A 19,027-nucleotide genomic window follows, 5' to 3' on the forward strand; every position below is an offset into this window, starting at 1 on the left:
TGCAGCTAAGATTTGTGTCCTGGCCAATCCTCTTTGTAATAACAAAACTTTCTGACTTTAATCCTATTTCCAAATTACTTTTATCCAAATACTATGGTTCATTGTGTTTGATACAAAACAATTGACTTAAAGTTAGCTATTCTTTAGAGTGCTGCAGATTCCTGTGCTCCATTCTCGCATGCCTGGGACTTCAAATGAGTTTAAACTCCTGCTGGGATGGATACTGAAGTTGCTCAGTGAAATTTCAGGATTAGAGCTTCAAGAAAGCATTCACTTCAATTTTTTTTATCCTATCATTTCTGGAATGGAGCTTGATAAGATTTTTAAGCTCACAAATATGAGAACGTGTGGATTTATTTGACAATTTAATAGAGCTTATTGGCCATCTGCTCTGTCTAGTTTGCCACATGGCAGAGTATAATTAAGCCAGAATGCTGACTGAACAGTGCATTAGCCAAACAATTTGCTCTTGTACATTATAAAGGTATTAAGTTTGTTGATATTAATAAAATGTTTAGCTGGTCTGAGTTCCATTCATTCCCCAGCTAAGGTGCTTAACTAGGGTGGTGAGGGTACAATATAGGGGGATAGAAAAGGGTTGTCTGAATCCATTCCGGGCTCGTTTTTTTTTCCCTTATACTTGAATTATCTATTTCCTCAACAGATGGGCAACAGAGCCAATTACAATTGACATTCCCTGCTGCTACTGCCTTGCTGTAGTTCTCTGCCTCTTTCAAGGATGGGAGTAGTAGCAAAAGTTTCTTAACTTCTTTTCTTGCTTGAAGGGGAAAACTTTGAAAATAATGTGGGGGAAAGGAGAAACAAGGATTGGAAGCCATACTTGGTATACTTTTCTGCAGTTGACTCGGATGGGGTTGTCTACATACATTGCCAAAAGACTCCTTTTGTTCTGCATGAATAGAGTCTGAAGAATGAGGGATGCATTCACCTCTCTCAGAAGCTTTAGAGTCTCACTCAGAAAATAACTTTCCCTGCTGTATCTCGAAGCAGAAGCCCTAAGGCCCAGTTCCCTTCAATTAGCATAACTAACTTTGCTCAAGCCCCGGGCTTCTGACTGAAAACATTTCTGCCCTACAATTGCTATAGTGGCAGATACACATCATGTTCTCTGAAATGGACATTGAAATGTTTCGGCAACATCCAACAACTGCTTGATTGCTCAAGGTGTATTCTTTAGGCAGTTTCTTTATTCTGAAGCATTTAATTCTAGTCGGACGTACAACACAGAACAGGTGTTTCTGGTAATGTTGCTGTACAATTAACAGTGTTTCTCCATGACCCAACCATCTCACCTCTTCATTTAGTTACATGGAACTTGAAAATTAGCTCATGAATCTTCTGGTGATTTGGGTAATATTTAATTTCTGTTTATAGAAATTAAAAATAGTGTGGTATTAGCACAGACTTTAGACTTATTGAATACCTAGTATTACATGTTAAATGGCTTTTTTAATCCATATTACTCAAATATTAAACTTAACATTTATAGATTCATAAATCATTGCATTATATCATTGTTAGTAGAGAGACTATAGTCGTCTATGTTCTCCAGTTAATCTTGATTCTAGCAACAAGATGCTGTGTGTTCCCAGAGGCATTGTAAAGTCTACATACTATTTTTTGGTCTGGAGACAGAATACTAATTGTAAATTAGTGCAGTTTAGTCTTCTGAACTTTATGTAATTTGAAAGGAATCTTTTGATTACGTCTAAAACAGTGGGGCCAACAGCCTCCCTGGGCCCAAGAACAGGGCGGGAGGGGTTGGGCCTAAGAAGGGTGGGGTTGGACTAGCTTTCCCAGGTAGCCCTCAGCACCAGCTGCAGTGAGCCATGTGTACCTCAGGCAGCCATGAGTGCTGCCTGGAACGTGCTACGCTGTGCTCCAGTGATGATTGAAGGGGTCTGGCACGCCAGCCACTGCCCCTGCTACTGTAGTAGTGGTGGGCGGGAGTCCCAGGTCTTTTTGACTCACTGGTTCCTGGGGAAGTTGCCCTCTATGCCCCCTTGTCAAGGCTTTTCCCCCACTCTGGCGTGATAAATGCAGAAGTGGGGGCCTGCAAAAGTATTCCAAAACCTTATCTTTCCAGGCTTTGGTATAAAACTTCCCCCCAAAATCTTAACCTGGATTTTTAGGGATAAAAATCCACTGCCATCACCCAAGTAACGATGAGGAAATCGGGGAGAGACCACCTGGGAAATTTCAGCCCTAAAGTAAAAACCAGGACACACAAAGTTAACCAATACCAGGTTCATAAAAAGAGAACTTTTTATCACCACAATATTCCTGTTACACACATTATGACTAGATGGAAAAGTCACAATTAATATACTCATAGAGATTCCACTGTGGACCAAAACTTAGTTGCAAAAGGGAGAACCCCATTTTTAAATGCTCTAAAGACATCAGATTCCCATTCCCAAACCATAAAACAATAAAACCTAATGGATTTATCTAAACTTTACCCTACTTACAGTTGGTGAAGAGTCTTTCCTTGGAGGGAGACTTAGGGTGTGTCTAGACTACCTAGTTTTGTCGACAAAAGTGGACTTTTGTCGACAAAACTATACCAGAGTCTACACTACCGCTGAGTTCTGTCGACATAACGTCGACAGAACTCAGCAGTTTTGTCGACGCTGGTATACCTCATTTTACGAGGCATAACGTCTTTGTCGACAGAGTTCTGTCGACAAAAGGGTAGTCTGGACGCAGGGGTTTCTTTTGTCGACAGAAGGAGACCTCCAGGGAAGCCCCCTGCTGGAGAGTCCTTCTTTAGGAAAAACCTCTTCTTGGTCCTGTCTGTAGCCATGTTTTAAAGGCACAGACATCTCTGGCAGGCATTGTGGCAGGAAGCTGGCCACAGAGAGACCCTGTCAGCCCAGAGCTCTCCCAGCATCACCTGCACATAGCCATGTGCGCAGCTCCAGCGCCACGAGGCCCCCAAGGACCTTCGAGGGAGCCAGCCCTGGTGACCACAGGCGACAAAAGGAGAGCCCCAGCCTGGTCAGGGACAGAGGTCCTGACCCTGCTTGAACTGTGGGGGGAGGAAGAAGCGGTGCAGGCCCTGCACACCCGGCGCAGGAACGCCAGCATCTATGGCCGCATGGCTAAGGGGCTGGCCAATAAAGGGCACCACCCACGGACACTCCAGCAAGTCCGTGCAAAAGTTAAGGAACTTCGCCAGGGATATATGAAGGCGCGAGCGCAGAGCTCGGCGTCAGGTGCAGCCCCGGTGCACTGCACCTACTTTCAAGAGCTGGACCCCATCCTGGGAGGCCAGGAACAAATGTCTGCATCGGTGCTTGTGCAAACAGGCTTGCACACAGCGGTGCAGCATAGCCAGCAGGAGGTCCCCATGGAAGACGTGGAGGAGGAGGAGGAGGCACAGGATCAGACAGAGGACACCCTGACCCTGAGTCTGCAGCCTGTCCCAGATTCAGGGGAAGCCTCGCAGGCAGCGTCTGACGCAGAAGAAGGAACATCAGGTGAGTGCAGACACAGAACAGGGGAGGTGGGAGCAGAGAGGATGCAGAGCAGTGTTCACATCTTGGTCCTCCCTCCTGGACAGCTTGCATCTCTCTGTGCATGTACAAGCAGGCAGGCAGGTGGTGGGTATGTGGGTGGGGGCATGGGAGACCCAAGGTGCAGCAGGCCCCTGTCCTACTGTGGCTGCACACTTATCTGGCCTGGACAGCCACAGTGGAGGGCGGGAGTATCCAGGGGGTGGAGGTGGACATTGTCCTAGCCACAACGGGTCCCCTGTGCAGCCAAGGCGGCTGGCAAGGCCAGACGTGGCCTACCAGTAACAACATTCCCATCCCTTGTTGTATGGACTTGTGTGTGAATTGCTAACACTCATCGGTTCTCCCTCTTCTTCTCCACAGCCGGACCTGCTGCTGCTGTCCGCCGCTCAACCCCTGTGCCACCACCCACCCGGTCCCACAGCACCCGCAGGCACTGGAGGATGTACAATGACCTCCTCAAGCGGCATGTGGTGGCCATGGAAAAAATGGAAAGGACCATGGCCAACATCCAGGAAACCATGGCAGAAAGAGCAAGGGAGGAGGCTCGGTGGCATACTTCCCTGCTGCAGGACTTCCTCCCTGAGTGGCGGAGTATGTGTGCCACTGTCCGGGAGTCCTTGGCTGTGCCAGGTCCTCTCCCCCTGGGGACTCCTCCTGGCCATCCAGCTCCAGCCCCCTCTGACCCCTCGTCCTCCCTCCCTGCCCCCTCTGACCCCCCTTCCTCTCCCTCCGCCCCTGCCACCCCTTCCTCTCCCTCCGCCCCTGCCACCCCTCCAGCCCTGCCCCTCCCCCCCACTGCAAGGGAACAGTCATTATCAGCCCCCACTCGAGCCCGAGGACGGCTGGGTCCACGGACCAGGGGTGGCAAAGCCTTGCGACCCAGGCAAGGCCGCCATTAACCTGAAGGTGTCTGCCCTCCCTCCCTCCCTCCCTCACTCCAGGTTGGAAATCCATCCTCCCTCTCTCCCTCCCTCCCTCCCTCCAGGTTGGAAATCCATCCTCCCTCTCTCCCTCCCTCCAGGTTGGAAATCCATCCTCCCTCCCTCCCTCACTCCAGGTTGGAAATCCATCCTCCCTCTCTCCCTCCCTCCCTCACTCCAGGTTGGAAATCCATCCTCCCTCTCTCCCTCCCTCCAGGTTGGAAATCCATCCTCCCTCTCTCCCTCCCCCCCTCACTCCAGGTTGGAAAACCCCCCTACTACCTCAGTAATAAACACATGGTATTAGTTAAACAAAGAACTTTATTTTTCACTGTTGTTGAAGATTTATATTTTGTATTACAGATCTAATTTCTAACGTTACTTGTTTATAAACATATTTTTGAAGTTTAACATGGTGTGTGCGCCTTAACTTTTCAGAGGATGATGCAGGGATGGATTGTGGGAGGGAAGGTTTTGTGATGGGTGGGAAGGCCCACAGACCCCATTGGGGATACCTTGGGGAGTCATACGGCTCCAGGTGAGAAGTGCTCACGCAGAGCCTCCCGGATGCGAACCCCCGCCTGATGGGCTTGGCGAACAGCAGCTGTCCGAGGCTGCGCAAACCGCCTGCCCTCTACTTCAGCCATTGGCCCCCAACCTGGGAGGAAGGCCTCCCCTTTGCTCTCCACCAGGTTGTGGAGGATGCAACATGCTGCCACCACCTCTGGGATATTGTGTTCCCCCATGTCAAGGCGAGTTAGCAGACACCTAAACCTTCCCTTCAACCGGCCAAATGCGCATTCTACCTGTAAACGGGCGCGTGTCAGGTGTGCATTAAACACTTCCTTGCTCGGGGTCAGATGCCCTGTGTATGGCTTCATAAGCCAGGGCATGAGGGGGTACGCCGCATCGGCCACAATGCAGACCGGCATCTCTACGTCCCCAATAGCAGAGGTTCGCTGGGGGAAGAAGGTTCCTGTCTGCAGCCTTTCGTACAGATGTGAATTGCGGAAGATCTGAGCATCATGTGCCCGGCCCGACCACCCCCCACACAGGTCTGTAAATAGTCCACGGTGGTCAACCAGGGCCTGCAGCACAATGGAAAAGTACCCTTTCCTGTTGATAAACCGGGCGGCTTGATGGGGTGGTGCATGGATGGGAATGTGGGTTCCATCGAGCGCTCCTCCGCAGTTTGGGAATCCCAGCCCTGCAAAACCAGTCATGATCGTGTCTAGGTCTCCGAGGCAGACAATCCGATTCAGCAGCTCTGAGTTGATGGCCCTCACCACCTGCAAAAATAGACACATACAAACAAACACAGAGTATGAAGTAAGAGGGGTTGCCTAAGTCCTTTGCCGACCCCCCCCCCCCAGTGATTGCTCCTAGTACTATGATGGTGTAAGGCACAGGAGCCCTCCACCACCTCCCCTCCATTGCCCCCCACCCACCCTTTTTTGGTTACAGTCCCCTTACGGACTGCCCTCCCCCCATCCCCAAGGGACTTACCTCCATCAACACAGCACCAACAGTTGATCTCCCCACACCAAACTGGTGTCCCACTGACCGGTAGCTATCAGGAGTGGCCAGCTTCCAGAGGGCAATAGCTACCCTCTTCTCCAGCGGGATGGCAGGGCGCAGGTGGGTGTCCTCTCGTTGCAGCGTGGGGGCAAGCCAGTTGCAAAGCTCCAGGAAGGTGGACTTCCGCATCCTAAAGTTTTGGAGCCAAGCCTGATCATCCCACTGCTCCATTACGAGCCGGTCCCACCAGTCCGTACTTGTTTCCCTCCTCCAACATCGCCTGTCCGGGAAAAAGTTCGGAGGCAGGAACAGTGCTGCTGCATCCTGAAGGAGCGGCTCCAGTCTGGGCTCAGGTTCCGGACCAGGCATTAACAGCATGATAGTCTCATGCAGTTGCAGCAGCATTTGAAGCACCGTGGAGTGGGGCCAGCACCTGGCCAGGGGAAGCTCTCGCTCCATGGTAAACGAAGCTTAGGAAAAACCTTCCAACAAAAAACACACACTGCTGTGCTGTGCCAGGAAGCAGGGCACTCCACACAGGCACTGCAGAACCTTTGCTATCCCTGCAGGCAGCTGCAGCAGCAGAGCAATGGCTAGTCGGGGGGGGGTGCCCCTTTTAGCATGCGTCTCTGCAAAGTTCAGGCAGCTGCACCAGGAAGTACATGCTGCCCCTGTGACCTGGCAAAGGAGTTCCGGGTACATTCTTCTGTCGACAGAGCGTCCTGCAGTCTGGACGCTCTCTGTCGACAAAGAAAAAACTTTTGTCTATAGTTTTGTCTATAGCTTCCGTAGTCTGGACGCGCTTTGTCGACAGAAGTTTTGTCGACAGTATCTGTCGACAAAACTTCTGTCGACAGAAGCCTGTAGTCTAGACGTACCCATAGTGTCTGTCCCTCTCAGTAGCTGGAGAGAACTGCTCAGGGACAACGGAGGGGAAAAAATCAAAAATTCCTTTGTCCCAGTTTGAAATTTCTACATACATTCCTATTGGCTGACTTTGCCTGGCTTAGGTGTAGTTAACCCCTTAGTCCCCAGCATGTGTGGAGAGCTGGTTTTTTAAAAAAAGTCCAAAATAAAATTTTGTTAAAACCGTTCAAATGCCTGTCTGGTGACATTCTCCTCCTAATACATCGTGGCAAGGAAAGCCTCCATATATTCATGATCAGCCTGTTGAATTTGAGAGAGTTCACCTCCCAATGACTTCATAAATATCTGCTTCAATTACCTTTTGGTAAATGAATTAACCCAACAATAATTCATTTTCTGATGTTGATGTAAAACGAATCTAACCTTCTAAAAATGAAACCTGCGTCTATCTCTGAGTTGTGAAGAATATGTATTAAGGTTATAACAATGAACAAAGAATGCACTTTCATGTAGAAAAACGTCATGAGTCTCTTGACCTAGTGATTTAAACCAAACCCACTCTGCTAAATTCTGAGAAACTGTAGTTGCATTGACAACAACTTGCTACTGCATCTGTTACACAGCATCTTCTAAAATCTGCATGTCCCAGGGCAAACACTCCCTGCTACAGCAGCTCTTGTTGGAAACCCTGGGAATTAGCCTGCTAGCCCGCAGGGCACCTCCCTCTGGCTGGCGTCCTCACTCCATGCTTTCCATTTCGGACCAGTGTCACACTCAGACCAGTGTCCCCTTCAGGATGCTGCCCTCGGGTAGTGCCCACTCCAGTGTGTCTCGGCCCCCTTCTGGGGTGCATTTATCAGTCTCTATTCTGGGGTTCTCCCTCCCAGGGAACCCCCAGTTCTTCTGTACCTACTCCCCTTGCCTCAGTGGCCACTGCCAGTCTTCACTTAGCCCTTGCTTTAAGGGTAAATTGCAGTCTGCAATGACCACTCATCATTGGCAAGGGGATGTGGACCCTGCTGCCTTCTCCTATCCTGGCTGCCTCCCATGCAGCCCTGGTACCCGCAGTTCTTTGCTTCAGGCCCTGCAGTCTGGGAGTGAGGCCAGGCCAGAGCTCCTCATCCCTGCCTGCCTTTTCCCAGCCCTGCCCTGTCTCAGAAAACCCCCAGCCTCCCTGGCAGCCGGGTTCCTCATTCTCCCCAGCTAGAGCAAGAGTCTCTCTTTCTCCTTCCCTCCTGGAGGCCTTATTTATACAGCCTATGGCTGGGCCCTAATTGACAATATCAGCCTCAACTGTGGGCTTTGATCTCAGCCCTCTCCCAGGGATGGGTTTTAGCCTTAAAGGGCCAGTGTGGGGCACCTTTTTTCCCCCCTAAATAACTTCCCCCCACCACGGGGAATCTCTTTATAGCTACACAAATGCTTGTATGAATCTAACTTGTATTTCTGTTGTCCCTTCCAAGTGATCTTTGACAATTTCAACAACAGCTCTCACTTTTGTTGCCCTTCCTACACCACCCAGGATGCTGCAAAATGCTGTACTTGTCAGTTGCATTCGTACGTGCATAGGACTTAAGTATTTGACTTGCTAGAGCATTTGGATAACCTTTAGCCTAGATAATGAGTTTGTCCAGGGGAAATTGATGGTGTGCTTTCTGTAGGATTTCTGGTCTATAGTCTTGTAACTGAAGAAAAAAGGCAAAGATGAAATGGCATCTAAAAAGACAGCAACTGTTTCTCTGTGCTATGTCTATGTAGATTAGTCTTATTTTCCCTGTGGGGATATGTTCAGTGAAGCGGGTTGGGGGAAATCTTTGTTCCCTAGACCTTACATATTGAGGTTTGTTCCCCATCCTCCTTCATAAAGTTTCACCACAAAGGAGCTTTCAGAATAGTTGCCTAAAGGCAAATTGTTCCCATTACTACCCATACACCCTCCTCCTCAACTAAAATAAGAGCAAAACTCTTCAAAAGAAGCGTATTGCTTTCTGACATATCAGCGGAGCACCAGATCTTTGAGGAAGGCTTTTAGAGGGTACTTACAGCCTTTCTCTAAAGCTGCAATATACACAGTGTTCGGCATTTTCAAATGGAATCTAACTTTTAAAACAGAACTCGAGTAGCATTAATGCTACTCTTAATTTATCTCCTTTTAAATCTCAGAAAACCCTATGAGATTACCATAGGAGTGCATCAATGCTAATTCAGAACAAGGAAGAATGGTCTACAAATGTCTGAAAAATGAAGTAGATCTGCTCAGATTAGGGTTGTCAATTTTGGTTGGATGTATTCCTGGAGGTTTCATAATTTTTAATTAAAGATTCGTTTTTAATTCCTGGATACTCTGGGACAAGCCTGGAGGGTTGGCAACCTTAGTTGAGATTATATGAAATGGAGGAACTGGATGTAAAGAAAACTAATACAATATTTGCATCGTCAACCCACACTTACAGAAAGGATTATCACTGGTGATTACTTAGTGAGTTGTCACCAGATATAAACATGGATTTATAATGAATTGTGTGTTGTGCAATCAAGACCATGTTGGTATATTTTCCACTCTAATTCTGAAATGGCGTTTTATGATTTTTGGCTATACAGGCAGTCCCCGGGTTATGTACAAGATAGGGACTGTAGGTTTGTTCTTAAGTTGAATCTGTATGTAAGTCGGAACTGGCATCCAGATTCAGCCGCTGCTGAAACTGATCAGTTGCAACAGTGGCTGAATCTGGACACCAGTAACTCGGGGACTGCCTGTATAAACATTTTGTGCTCCTGTTTGATATGAGTATGGACTATAGATGTCAGGATATTGAGGAGGTCAGAGTTTTAGCTAGTTCTTGGGGTCTTTGCAAAACTGCTGATTATTGACATCTTGTAACTCTTTCCAGCTAAAGAATTCCTTAAGGCTTCAACTGCGTATGGGTGTGCTAAATGCATAAAAAAACATTTAGGACACATTGCCTAATCTGAGGCACTCTTCCAGATCTTTCTTGTTGGCTTCATTTTTCAAGGTTTATGTGTATTATGCAGGTCCTATCTAGTATCACACAAAGTATAACTAACATTCCCGTCTTAAAAGTCAAATTTGCATGCCTTAATTTGCTTTTAATGCTTTATGTGGCAGTACTTACAAACAACAAAGTATAAAAAAGTCTTTTTCCAGAATTTGGAGAGTGGAATTGCGTATTCCCATTTCAGTCTGTTGAGCAACTTCAACTGAAATGTTCTCAGTGGAATAAACCTGGGTTTACCAGTTAATCCTGTCGACTATATGCCATCCCCCTCGCTTTGCTTCCTCCGTATCCGAGACAGCAAGGTGGGGAGGGGGCCAGTACCCATGAGGAACTGGCTTCTAGCACTGGATCCTGTGGAGCTGCCTGCCCTCCTCACCGATGCACTGCTGCCTCTTATGGAGAGACAGCAGCATGGGGAGAGGAAAGGGGAGTCAGGCGGCAATTGGTACTTGCGAGGAGCCAGCTTGTAAACTGGTTCTCCATATGTGCTGGCTCTGTGGATCTGCCTGCCACCCCTTGTTGTCTCCCACAGAGGCAGCCGGAATGGGGGAAGTGGGGGAGAGACAGGCAGTAGCCGGTGCTTAGGGAAAGCCAGCTTAAAAAGCAAATTCTCCTTGACCACGGGCTCTGCCTGCTCCTCCTCTTCCCCTGCGCTGTTGCTAGGGTTGTCAGGTGTCCGGTATTGAACCGGACAGTACGATATTTTCGCCTCCTGTCCTGTAAAAAAAAATTCAGAAAATACCGAACACTTAAAATGTCTGGTACTTTCTATTGTGTTTTTTTTTCTTCCCCCCTTTTATCTCCCTCCCTCCCCCCCCCCCCCCCCCCCCCCCGTGGTCAGGAGACAATCCCGGGCTGTCCAGCTCAATATGGAGGCAGCCTGGCAACTCCAGTCCTTACTGGGTTCTGCAGGGGAGCTATCTGACCCAGCGCAGGGAGGCAAGATGGCGGGTGGGCCAAAAAGCTTCACCACACGGTTTTTAAAGGGGCAATAGTGTTTTTGGCTTAACTCCTGGGGTCCTTCTCGCCCCCCTCCCCTCCCACAACAAACTTTTTCGTGGCATGTGATGATGATGTTCTGTATTTTTTTCTGAAACCATCTGGCAGTCCTAGCTGTTGCCTCTATCGGAGGCAGCAGGCAGGGGAGGCTATGGAGGACCAGCCTCTGTCTGCGATGGGCCCAAGTTTGTGGGGGACAGAGGCTGCTCCGTTGGATGCCGGTTCTGCTTCTGTCCAACAGGGCCTGCTGCTGCCCCATGCTACTGCCTCTGATACTGTGGCAGCAGCACAGGGTGGCAGGGTGCTCCCTAGGAGTGGGACTAGTAGTGCACTGGCTGCCAGCCCCACCCTAGGGACTATCGAATAGTTGTGTAACAGTTAAAATTTGATGGTTACATGATTTCAATTACATTATGGAGTATTTCTTCACAAAATGCACAATCAATCTGTGAAATTCTTTGCAAGAGGATGTTATGAATAGGGATGTTAGCATGTATGAGTCTTCTGATTTCAAAAGGCTTGTGCTTAACAGATATTTAATGTTCTCCCCATTTACTAATGGACTGGAAAATAATTTATCCTCATGTGATGTAAGCACATCACCTTACTTCTTCCCGAATAGAAGTGTTCAGGGAATACTTCTGATTTTTGTGAATCATTAACAATTTTGCTGACACCATCTTGTATGCCTATACCATTGCTAGAATATTTTGTTTCTGAAGTACTTAAAATGTTGTTGTTGTTGTCCTTAGACCTACCAGCCATAGATTGTTACATGATTTCTTTAGAAAATTCTTGCTTATCAATTTTCTACACTTGATAACTTCTAATTTATATTAATTGCTATCTACTTCATTCTTATGTTAATGTCACTTTTTAAACTTCTAGTTATTATTATCTTTAGTTTGCCACTAAGCTTGGATGACTTCTAGCCAAAATAATTCCCATTTTTTCCTGTGGAATTATGACTCTTTTTTAAAACTATATAACCAACTCTTCTGAAAACTTCCTTTTTTTTCCATTCATTTTTCTGTTTTAAACTTTCCCTTCCAAACAGTTTTGCTTCTTATTTCCCTCATCTTTGGAAAATGATTCCTCTGAAAACACTTTATATTACTGGTTGGAAAGTTTCCCCCAAACTGAAGTTAATCAGGTCATGATCTGTAGGCAACCACCAGCTTCCAATTTAGTGATTAATTCATTTTTATCTGTTTTAATGAGATGCCTCATATTGGGCAGAGTACCTCTTGCTAGAAAATTACCTTATTTTTAGAAACTCTTAATAATACTGCCTGCATGAGACCCTCCAACACATCTCCCAAAGTGAAATCTTCAAAACACTACCATTTTTTTTTATGTATTTCAGATAGGTGCCTGGGAGTGACTTACTCTGTTATCTAGATTGATTTGGGAGTCTGTAACAGACCCCCACTATTGCCCCCTCCTAGATTTTGTTAGCACATTGATCCATATGCATTCAACATCCTGTAGGCTTTGCGTTAATAACTATAAAATAAGGAATGTTTATAACGTATAAGGTGTTTGTAACATATATTGCCACACTCTTATTTTTATCCTTCCTAAAAAGGCTTGCTGTTTCAGGGCTCTGAAACATGAAGTGGTCGAGGGCCTGCTGGCACTTCTGCAACAGAAATAATCTATCTCGGTAACAACTTGATTGAACGTCTTTGTCAAACCCTTAGCTCCCATTTGTCCCCTCATCCCCATTAAAATAAATATAGTAAAGGTAATTTTTCCTCTGAGAAGGTAATTGAAATATCTCCTCCCCCAACCCAGATGTCACAACTCGATGATGGGATAGGCCATATACAATTTATGTGGGACTGGGAAATTTGGAAGAGTGAGAGTTTAGGATTTGGGATCAAAATAGGAAAGTGTCTTAGACCCTAATCATAGAATAACTTCCACAGTTTGAATAACTCCCTCCTAATAGGGGTGGGAGTGAGTGCCTCGCCCCACACCTTCTGGAGCCAAACTCTATGCCGCCTTGTTTGCTGCTGCACAATATGAAGAATAGTGTGGGAGAGTGTTGTACCACAGTGGTGGGGGAAATTTTCTTACAGAGATTCCATGGCAAAGTACATCAGGCAAAGAACATCAGACAAAGGTCCGACACCATCTCCTAGCAAGATTTATTATTATCTGTGTGTCTATTGGTGCTCTGGTTGGACAGGACGCAGATCCAGGCAGCGCTTAGCCAGCTCACAGAAATACAGCCTCTGTTCAGCTCCTGCTGCTGACCTTCCTCCCCCAGCTGCAAGAGCAACGTCTAAGCTGCTGCCTGCCTCTCCCTTCCCTTGTTGCAGTACACACTGACTTACTGCCCTGCCCCACCCTTGTCCTCCAGCTGTACAAGAAGAACTTAACTGTCCTGTGCCATACCACCCTCCCTCTCTCTCCCTCCCCCCGGTTCTAATAGAGCAACTTACCAGCTCTCATGGCTGCCAACCAGACTGCTTCCCCACCACCACCTGAACAGTAGCTTACCCTGCCTCTCTTCCCTTGCTTCATGATCCCACATCTTTTCCCTTCCTTCATGCTCCACGTACAGTTGCTGAGACTTGAGAACAATTTCTGGCTGCTTGCCACACTGTCACCAGATTGACCCTAACTTCCACCTCTTCATCAATAACTTTTGTCTATGGGACAAGTGTTTCTGACTTTGTGCTATGGGACGGATCTATATCATCCTTGGGGGTGGATGTGGAAACTAGGAGGAAGCACAGCTTTCTGCCGCCTTATGTAGGGACTTGCCATGAATTAACATGTTACATTTGCAAGTTTTAGAAAAAAAAATGTTGGGTTTCCTGTATAAACTGTCCATGTAGCTTAGTATTTGAAACTGTCTGGATTGATTTTGATTTAATACAAAATATTAGTACAGTGGTTGATTTGGAGTGCAAAAGCTCTTTCTTAGGGGAGACCATGAAAAGTGAACATGAGTCTATGGATGAATGTCATAGAGAAGACTGCACTGTAAGCCTTTCAAGGCAGGAATTCTGTCCTTCTGCAGGCTTACCCATCACTGGAGCTATGTACATTCTTGCCATCCAGCAGAAAAACAGGCAAGATAACTGATTTAAGGGATTAAGACACTGTCACAACAACCCTTCAAGGGATGAAACAGTAATGAATTCAGTATGATTCGCTATGGGAGATTATAGACATGGCTCTGTAGTGGTGATTTTAGATGAATATCTACATGTTAATGAAATAAGGTTGTAGTGTGTGTATATACACAAATGTTAAGACTATTGAACAAATTCTGAATTTCACCTTGATACCCAAATAATCCTTGTTTTGGAATTAACAGTGGTCAAAATACACTGCATATGTAAAATATTTGAGGAGCAGGATCTCCATCATATATTTGGATTTTTACATGGACGATCTGCAAGTTAACATAGGGCTAAGCTATTTAAGCACCTTAAGTAACCACTAATGAATTGTCTAACTTCAGAATTCTGACTTCAACTGAAAGATGGCTTTTTAGTCTTCCCAACATTTTCAAAGTTATTCTTTTTCACACTTACACTTAATTTTTACCTAGTTTTGGGAAAGATGTTGATGAGAGGATTTTGTGTTTACTTTTTCCCCCTAAAATAATGCAACTTCTAGTTGAAAATTTTGGATTTTACTCAATGAATGTCCATGTCTCACTGCTGCTTGAAGTATCCATTTCAAAGCTATGTATTTCCTGGTGAGCAAAGTGATTGGTGTTCCACAGACTGGTATATATTATCTAACAGTCTGCAGTTCTATGTTAGAATGTTTGTGCCATTTCTGCTTCCTTTTAAAAAGAAAAAAGAAAAGTTCATCCACATCTCCCAAGAAATAAGCAAATGAAATCTTAGTTTAAAGGGAAACTTAAATCTCTTTTGTAGTTGGTGTTGTGTTTGCGAGTGGATTCTGTCATCTGGCTAGCTAGTCTGGTATAAATAAAATGAACTTTGAACTGCTAATGATGGGATATTTGTTAAGTACAGAGGAACAACTCTGACCTTTTATATGGTCAGACAAAAAGCCAAATAGGTGTGTGGTTTTTTTTACCATAATTTAAATACAGTAAGCAGGGATATCTAAATTTAGCAAAAGTCTTTCTATTGAAAAGACTGAATAAGCATGTGGTGCTTCAAAATGTGTATATATTGCTGCTCCTGTTTCCTAAAGTGAGTGGGTAGAAAGATCCAATTTCTGAATGGCATTATCTCATATGTAATAGCTATCTGCTTCAGTAGTGGTGCAAAAACTGAGATATCAGTAAAACATAAACATCTTACAGGGAAAGATGGAATGAAATTTCTAATTTCTTCATTGTGGGCTCAGGAATTATGAACTCTTCTGCTGGAGACTGGGCTGTCACTTCGTGCTAACAATGAATGAGCATGACTTTCCATAACTGCAACTGGATAGGAACAGCTGAAGGGCCAATTTGGAACATAATTTTCAAAGCAATTCTCTTCCTTGTGTGTCTGACTTTTCCCACACCTAACACTCCATCTGCTCCACTCTGAGGAGGGCTGTGTGCAGCAAGTCTTGAAATTAGTTAACAGCGCTTTTGACATTTCTGGAGAGTTGCTTAAGAGAAATTTTCCTTTGTGTATTACCAAGGCCTAAGCATTCTGTTTGTGACTTCCCTTGGCCTAAGGATGAAGAACCAAGCTGGTGTCTAAGTTATTTCTTTCTCCTCTGACCCGGCCCTGCAGATGATAATGCATGTGTTATTGCTAGACTGCCAGCTCAGCTTTTGAGCTGAAGGACAACTAAATGCATTAAACCTGACTTTTCCCTTTGCAGGAAGAAGAGATGCCAGATGTAGAAATTGACATAGATGACCTTCTTGATGCAGCTAATGAAGAGGAGAGAGCTATCAAATTACAGGTAAAATATTTTTCCTAAAGTAAACTTGAACATGGCTGATGTAACATGTATCAGGCTTACTATATCTTAATGCTGAATGACTGCCCTGCTGGTGGTAGCCCTAAAATGAGTATTTTGTGCGTTTGCGATAAGGGAACTGAATGTAACCTGTCATGACTACTGTCTGAATGTAAACAGTATTCCCTAGTATTTTGAGGCAACTCCTTAAATGAGGCTAACAATAGTAGTAATACAAGGGACAGTTCAGTGTGAGGGATACTTTTTCTGAGAAGTAGGAGAGCCCTACTTTTCTCCAAGTGTCTTTAGCATTATACAGTATGAAGAATCTCAGAAAACTAGTGCATCTTGTGGGCAGGACTGTTTTGGAGTTGTTTCTATTAATGCATGTGTACTGATCCTGTTGCTCTTCATTTATATTACTAATCTTTTCCTAAGCATGAAAAAATAACAACTACTTCTTTTGAAATAGATGCTAGCTTTTGAGTTGTAAAAGCATAAGTCATTGGTAGCCATTCAGGAGTTTATCTAAAAATGTGAGGAGAAGATCATGATCGTCAACCCCACAGCAGAAAAATACAAACTATGTAAGGTGAATTGGAACAAGAAGCCTAATGTAATTGCCTAATTTTGTAATCTTGTTGGTGGTAAATGTAGTGCAATACAGTTGGGAAGGTAGAGTGTGGAGAGAGGAAGAATAACTGTGTGTCTGGAAAAACATTTAGAGCCAATGTAGGACTTACCTTTCCACATAATGAGTAATAGTTATAAGGGGGAAATGAAATAAGATCTAATATGCAACCTTTCCTCCCAAATCACATGTTAAGAACCCACTTAGTAATGCCCTAGTGTCCCAATAAAAAGTTATTTGAATCTTGGAGTGTGGCAGACTGTTTGTATGAAATTAACTTATACTCCTCTCTCCCATCTCCTTGGCGATGTATAAATTGAGATTTATTTTTTTTAAGGAAGCTGCTACTACTCCCCTCTACCTCCAGTGGCATTAGTTGCTTTCCGCTGTAGATACTTTATCCATGCCACAACACTTTGGATGTACTGGTTGAACCTCTCTAGTCCAGCATCCCTCGTACCTGACCACTGCCATACCGGAGAATTTGCTGAACCACCGGAAGTCAATATTGTCTAGCAGAATTACTAACACTTCCATTGCTTATTGAGCTCTTAAAAGACATGTAGGGATAAGTCGGAGCTAAATAACAGCATAGAACACTAAGAGCCAGCACTGGCAGCTATAAACAAACTTTTTGGGACTGCAGGGAAACTTGGCAACACCCATGCTAAGTGACATCTGGCTAACTGAAATATGCCGGACTAGAAGGGTTCAGCCTGTAGTTGTTGTTGAATGTGAAGATTGCATTTCTGCCCACTGTAAACTATATGAAAGCTAACAGGTCTAGCTTGATATATGGGGGAAAAACTATGAAAATATGATAGTGTCAGACTATAGATTTGCTCTCACTTTTGAAAACTGACATGACTTCATACAGAAACTGACAATTCTTTCGTGTTTTACTTCTAGGAAGCTCTTGTAGATTGCTACAAACCAACAGAGGTAAAAAATCTCTTTACTTGAATACCATTTTTTCCCCTGTTCAAAACCAGTTTTGTTGTACTCCAGCTAAAATAGATCATTAGGTAAAAATATGGGAATGCTTACTTGAAGTCAAGGGGTAGGAAGATTTCAGGTGTGATAGCCTCTCTTGGAATGCTGTAGTCTGTTAGTTGACTTAGCAGGAGCAACATTGAAAGGAAGCTGATTATTCCTAGTTAAATATTAGGGTTTAGATTTCTGATGCAAATAAAACCTGCAAACTGTTAATATAGTGTTACTTGTCCTTTTTAATGTTTTCCTTGCCTTCAATAATACTTAAATCAAGATGCAAAGCTCAGATGTGAAGAAATGAACAAATGAAATTATTTTATCTGAAATGATAAAAATCAAATTGAATAAAGGACTGTATTTGCATGAAATTGTTTCAACCCATTAAATGTATTATTTGGTCTCTTTAAGATCATGAGACTCTCTTCTTTTTTTAGCTTATCTTTGAGGAGAGACTTGGATCTTACTTTACAGACGTACGTTTGAGCTGCATGTGTCCAACTACCTTATAAATGGATATATGTACAATACAGTAGAATGATTAAGCCACCAGACTTTTAAGTGGATATTTGGATGGAAGTTTAATAGAAAATACTCATCTGCACATATACCACTTTTAATATACACAATTGCATGTTTACTAGGAAGAGTAAGGCTGGTCATCTAACAGATATTTTGACCTTATGCAGTAGGTGAACTGCTAAAGTGCATGATCTAAGCTTTTAGGTTACTGAATAGTTTATTTAAATAGTGATCCCTATTATAAAATCCATACTTTCTGAACAAATGCCAAATAGCATCTAAGATACTGTAGATGTGATTGGGGAATACATGGCAGCATGAATTCCATGGTTTGGTAACCGCTGTAGTTAAGCAGAACCGCTGTAGCCTGGTTCTGTTTCAAGGGAGAACAGTGCTGAAATGAGCTGTTTTATTTAACATAGAATACTGATTCAATCTGTCAGGCAAAACTTCTGTTATGGTTGGAGAGACAATTCTTAGTCTATTTCTGCTTCAATTTTTTACTTCATCTCACACTGGAGAAGTCTGTTTACAACCAATTGCAACTGTGGCCATTGAAGACTTTTGTGACTGTAGAAATTTAGCTCAGGCTTGGATACTAATGCTTGTATAGCTTATTCTTCAGTGTGATGGAAATGGTAGATGTGATACATTCCAGGGATTCCTACAGAGATATGAGGCCAAAAGGTCACCTTCCTGTTGTCTCACAATAGTGGTGCTATGTTCGTGATGACCCAGTTAATGTATTCCAGTGAAGGTCATTGAACTTGTTGTTTTTCATGCTCTTGGTATGGGTGACTGATATGGTGTCAGGAGCCTGACACTGCTGCTGTCCCTTGGCCTCTAAGGTGGAGAGAGGAAGGATGCAGAATAAGATGCTAATAGCTAAAATGGACTGATCAAGAGTGGCTCTGAATGTGGCTCTTTTGTTTTAATCTTGCAAGATTACCCCCATTTTCCCAACTAGCTAAATGTGCAAGGATGGGTTTTGGTGGGAGGATGTGTAAGGCAAGAGGGCAAACTAATAATTAAAAATTACTTTCTGCTAAACTTGTTTGGCTTAAATCTGTTCATTATACCAAAATCCTGTCTTGTTTTTTCTTGATAAATACAGATTTTTTA

At 44.5% G+C, this 19,027-nt stretch overlaps 1 protein-coding gene across 1 annotated transcript in view; it reads left to right on the forward strand.

Annotated features, from left to right (window-relative positions):
- The window catches only part of PPP1R14C (protein phosphatase 1 regulatory inhibitor subunit 14C), an 83,641-nt gene that overhangs the window by 54,734 nt on the left and 9,880 nt on the right, over positions 1-19,027 (forward strand). Inside the window, 2 exon segments of the mRNA XM_075924428.2 lie at positions 15,682-15,765; positions 17,303-17,335. Coding sequence (XP_075780543.2) covers positions 15,682-15,765; positions 17,303-17,335 — 117 coding nt within the window.

This window comes from Pelodiscus sinensis, chromosome 3, assembly GCF_052426305.1.
Source record: "Pelodiscus sinensis isolate ZL-2025 chromosome 3, ASM5242630v1, whole genome shotgun sequence".
In the NCBI taxonomy this organism is placed as follows: Eukaryota; Metazoa; Chordata; order Testudines; family Trionychidae; genus Pelodiscus; species Pelodiscus sinensis.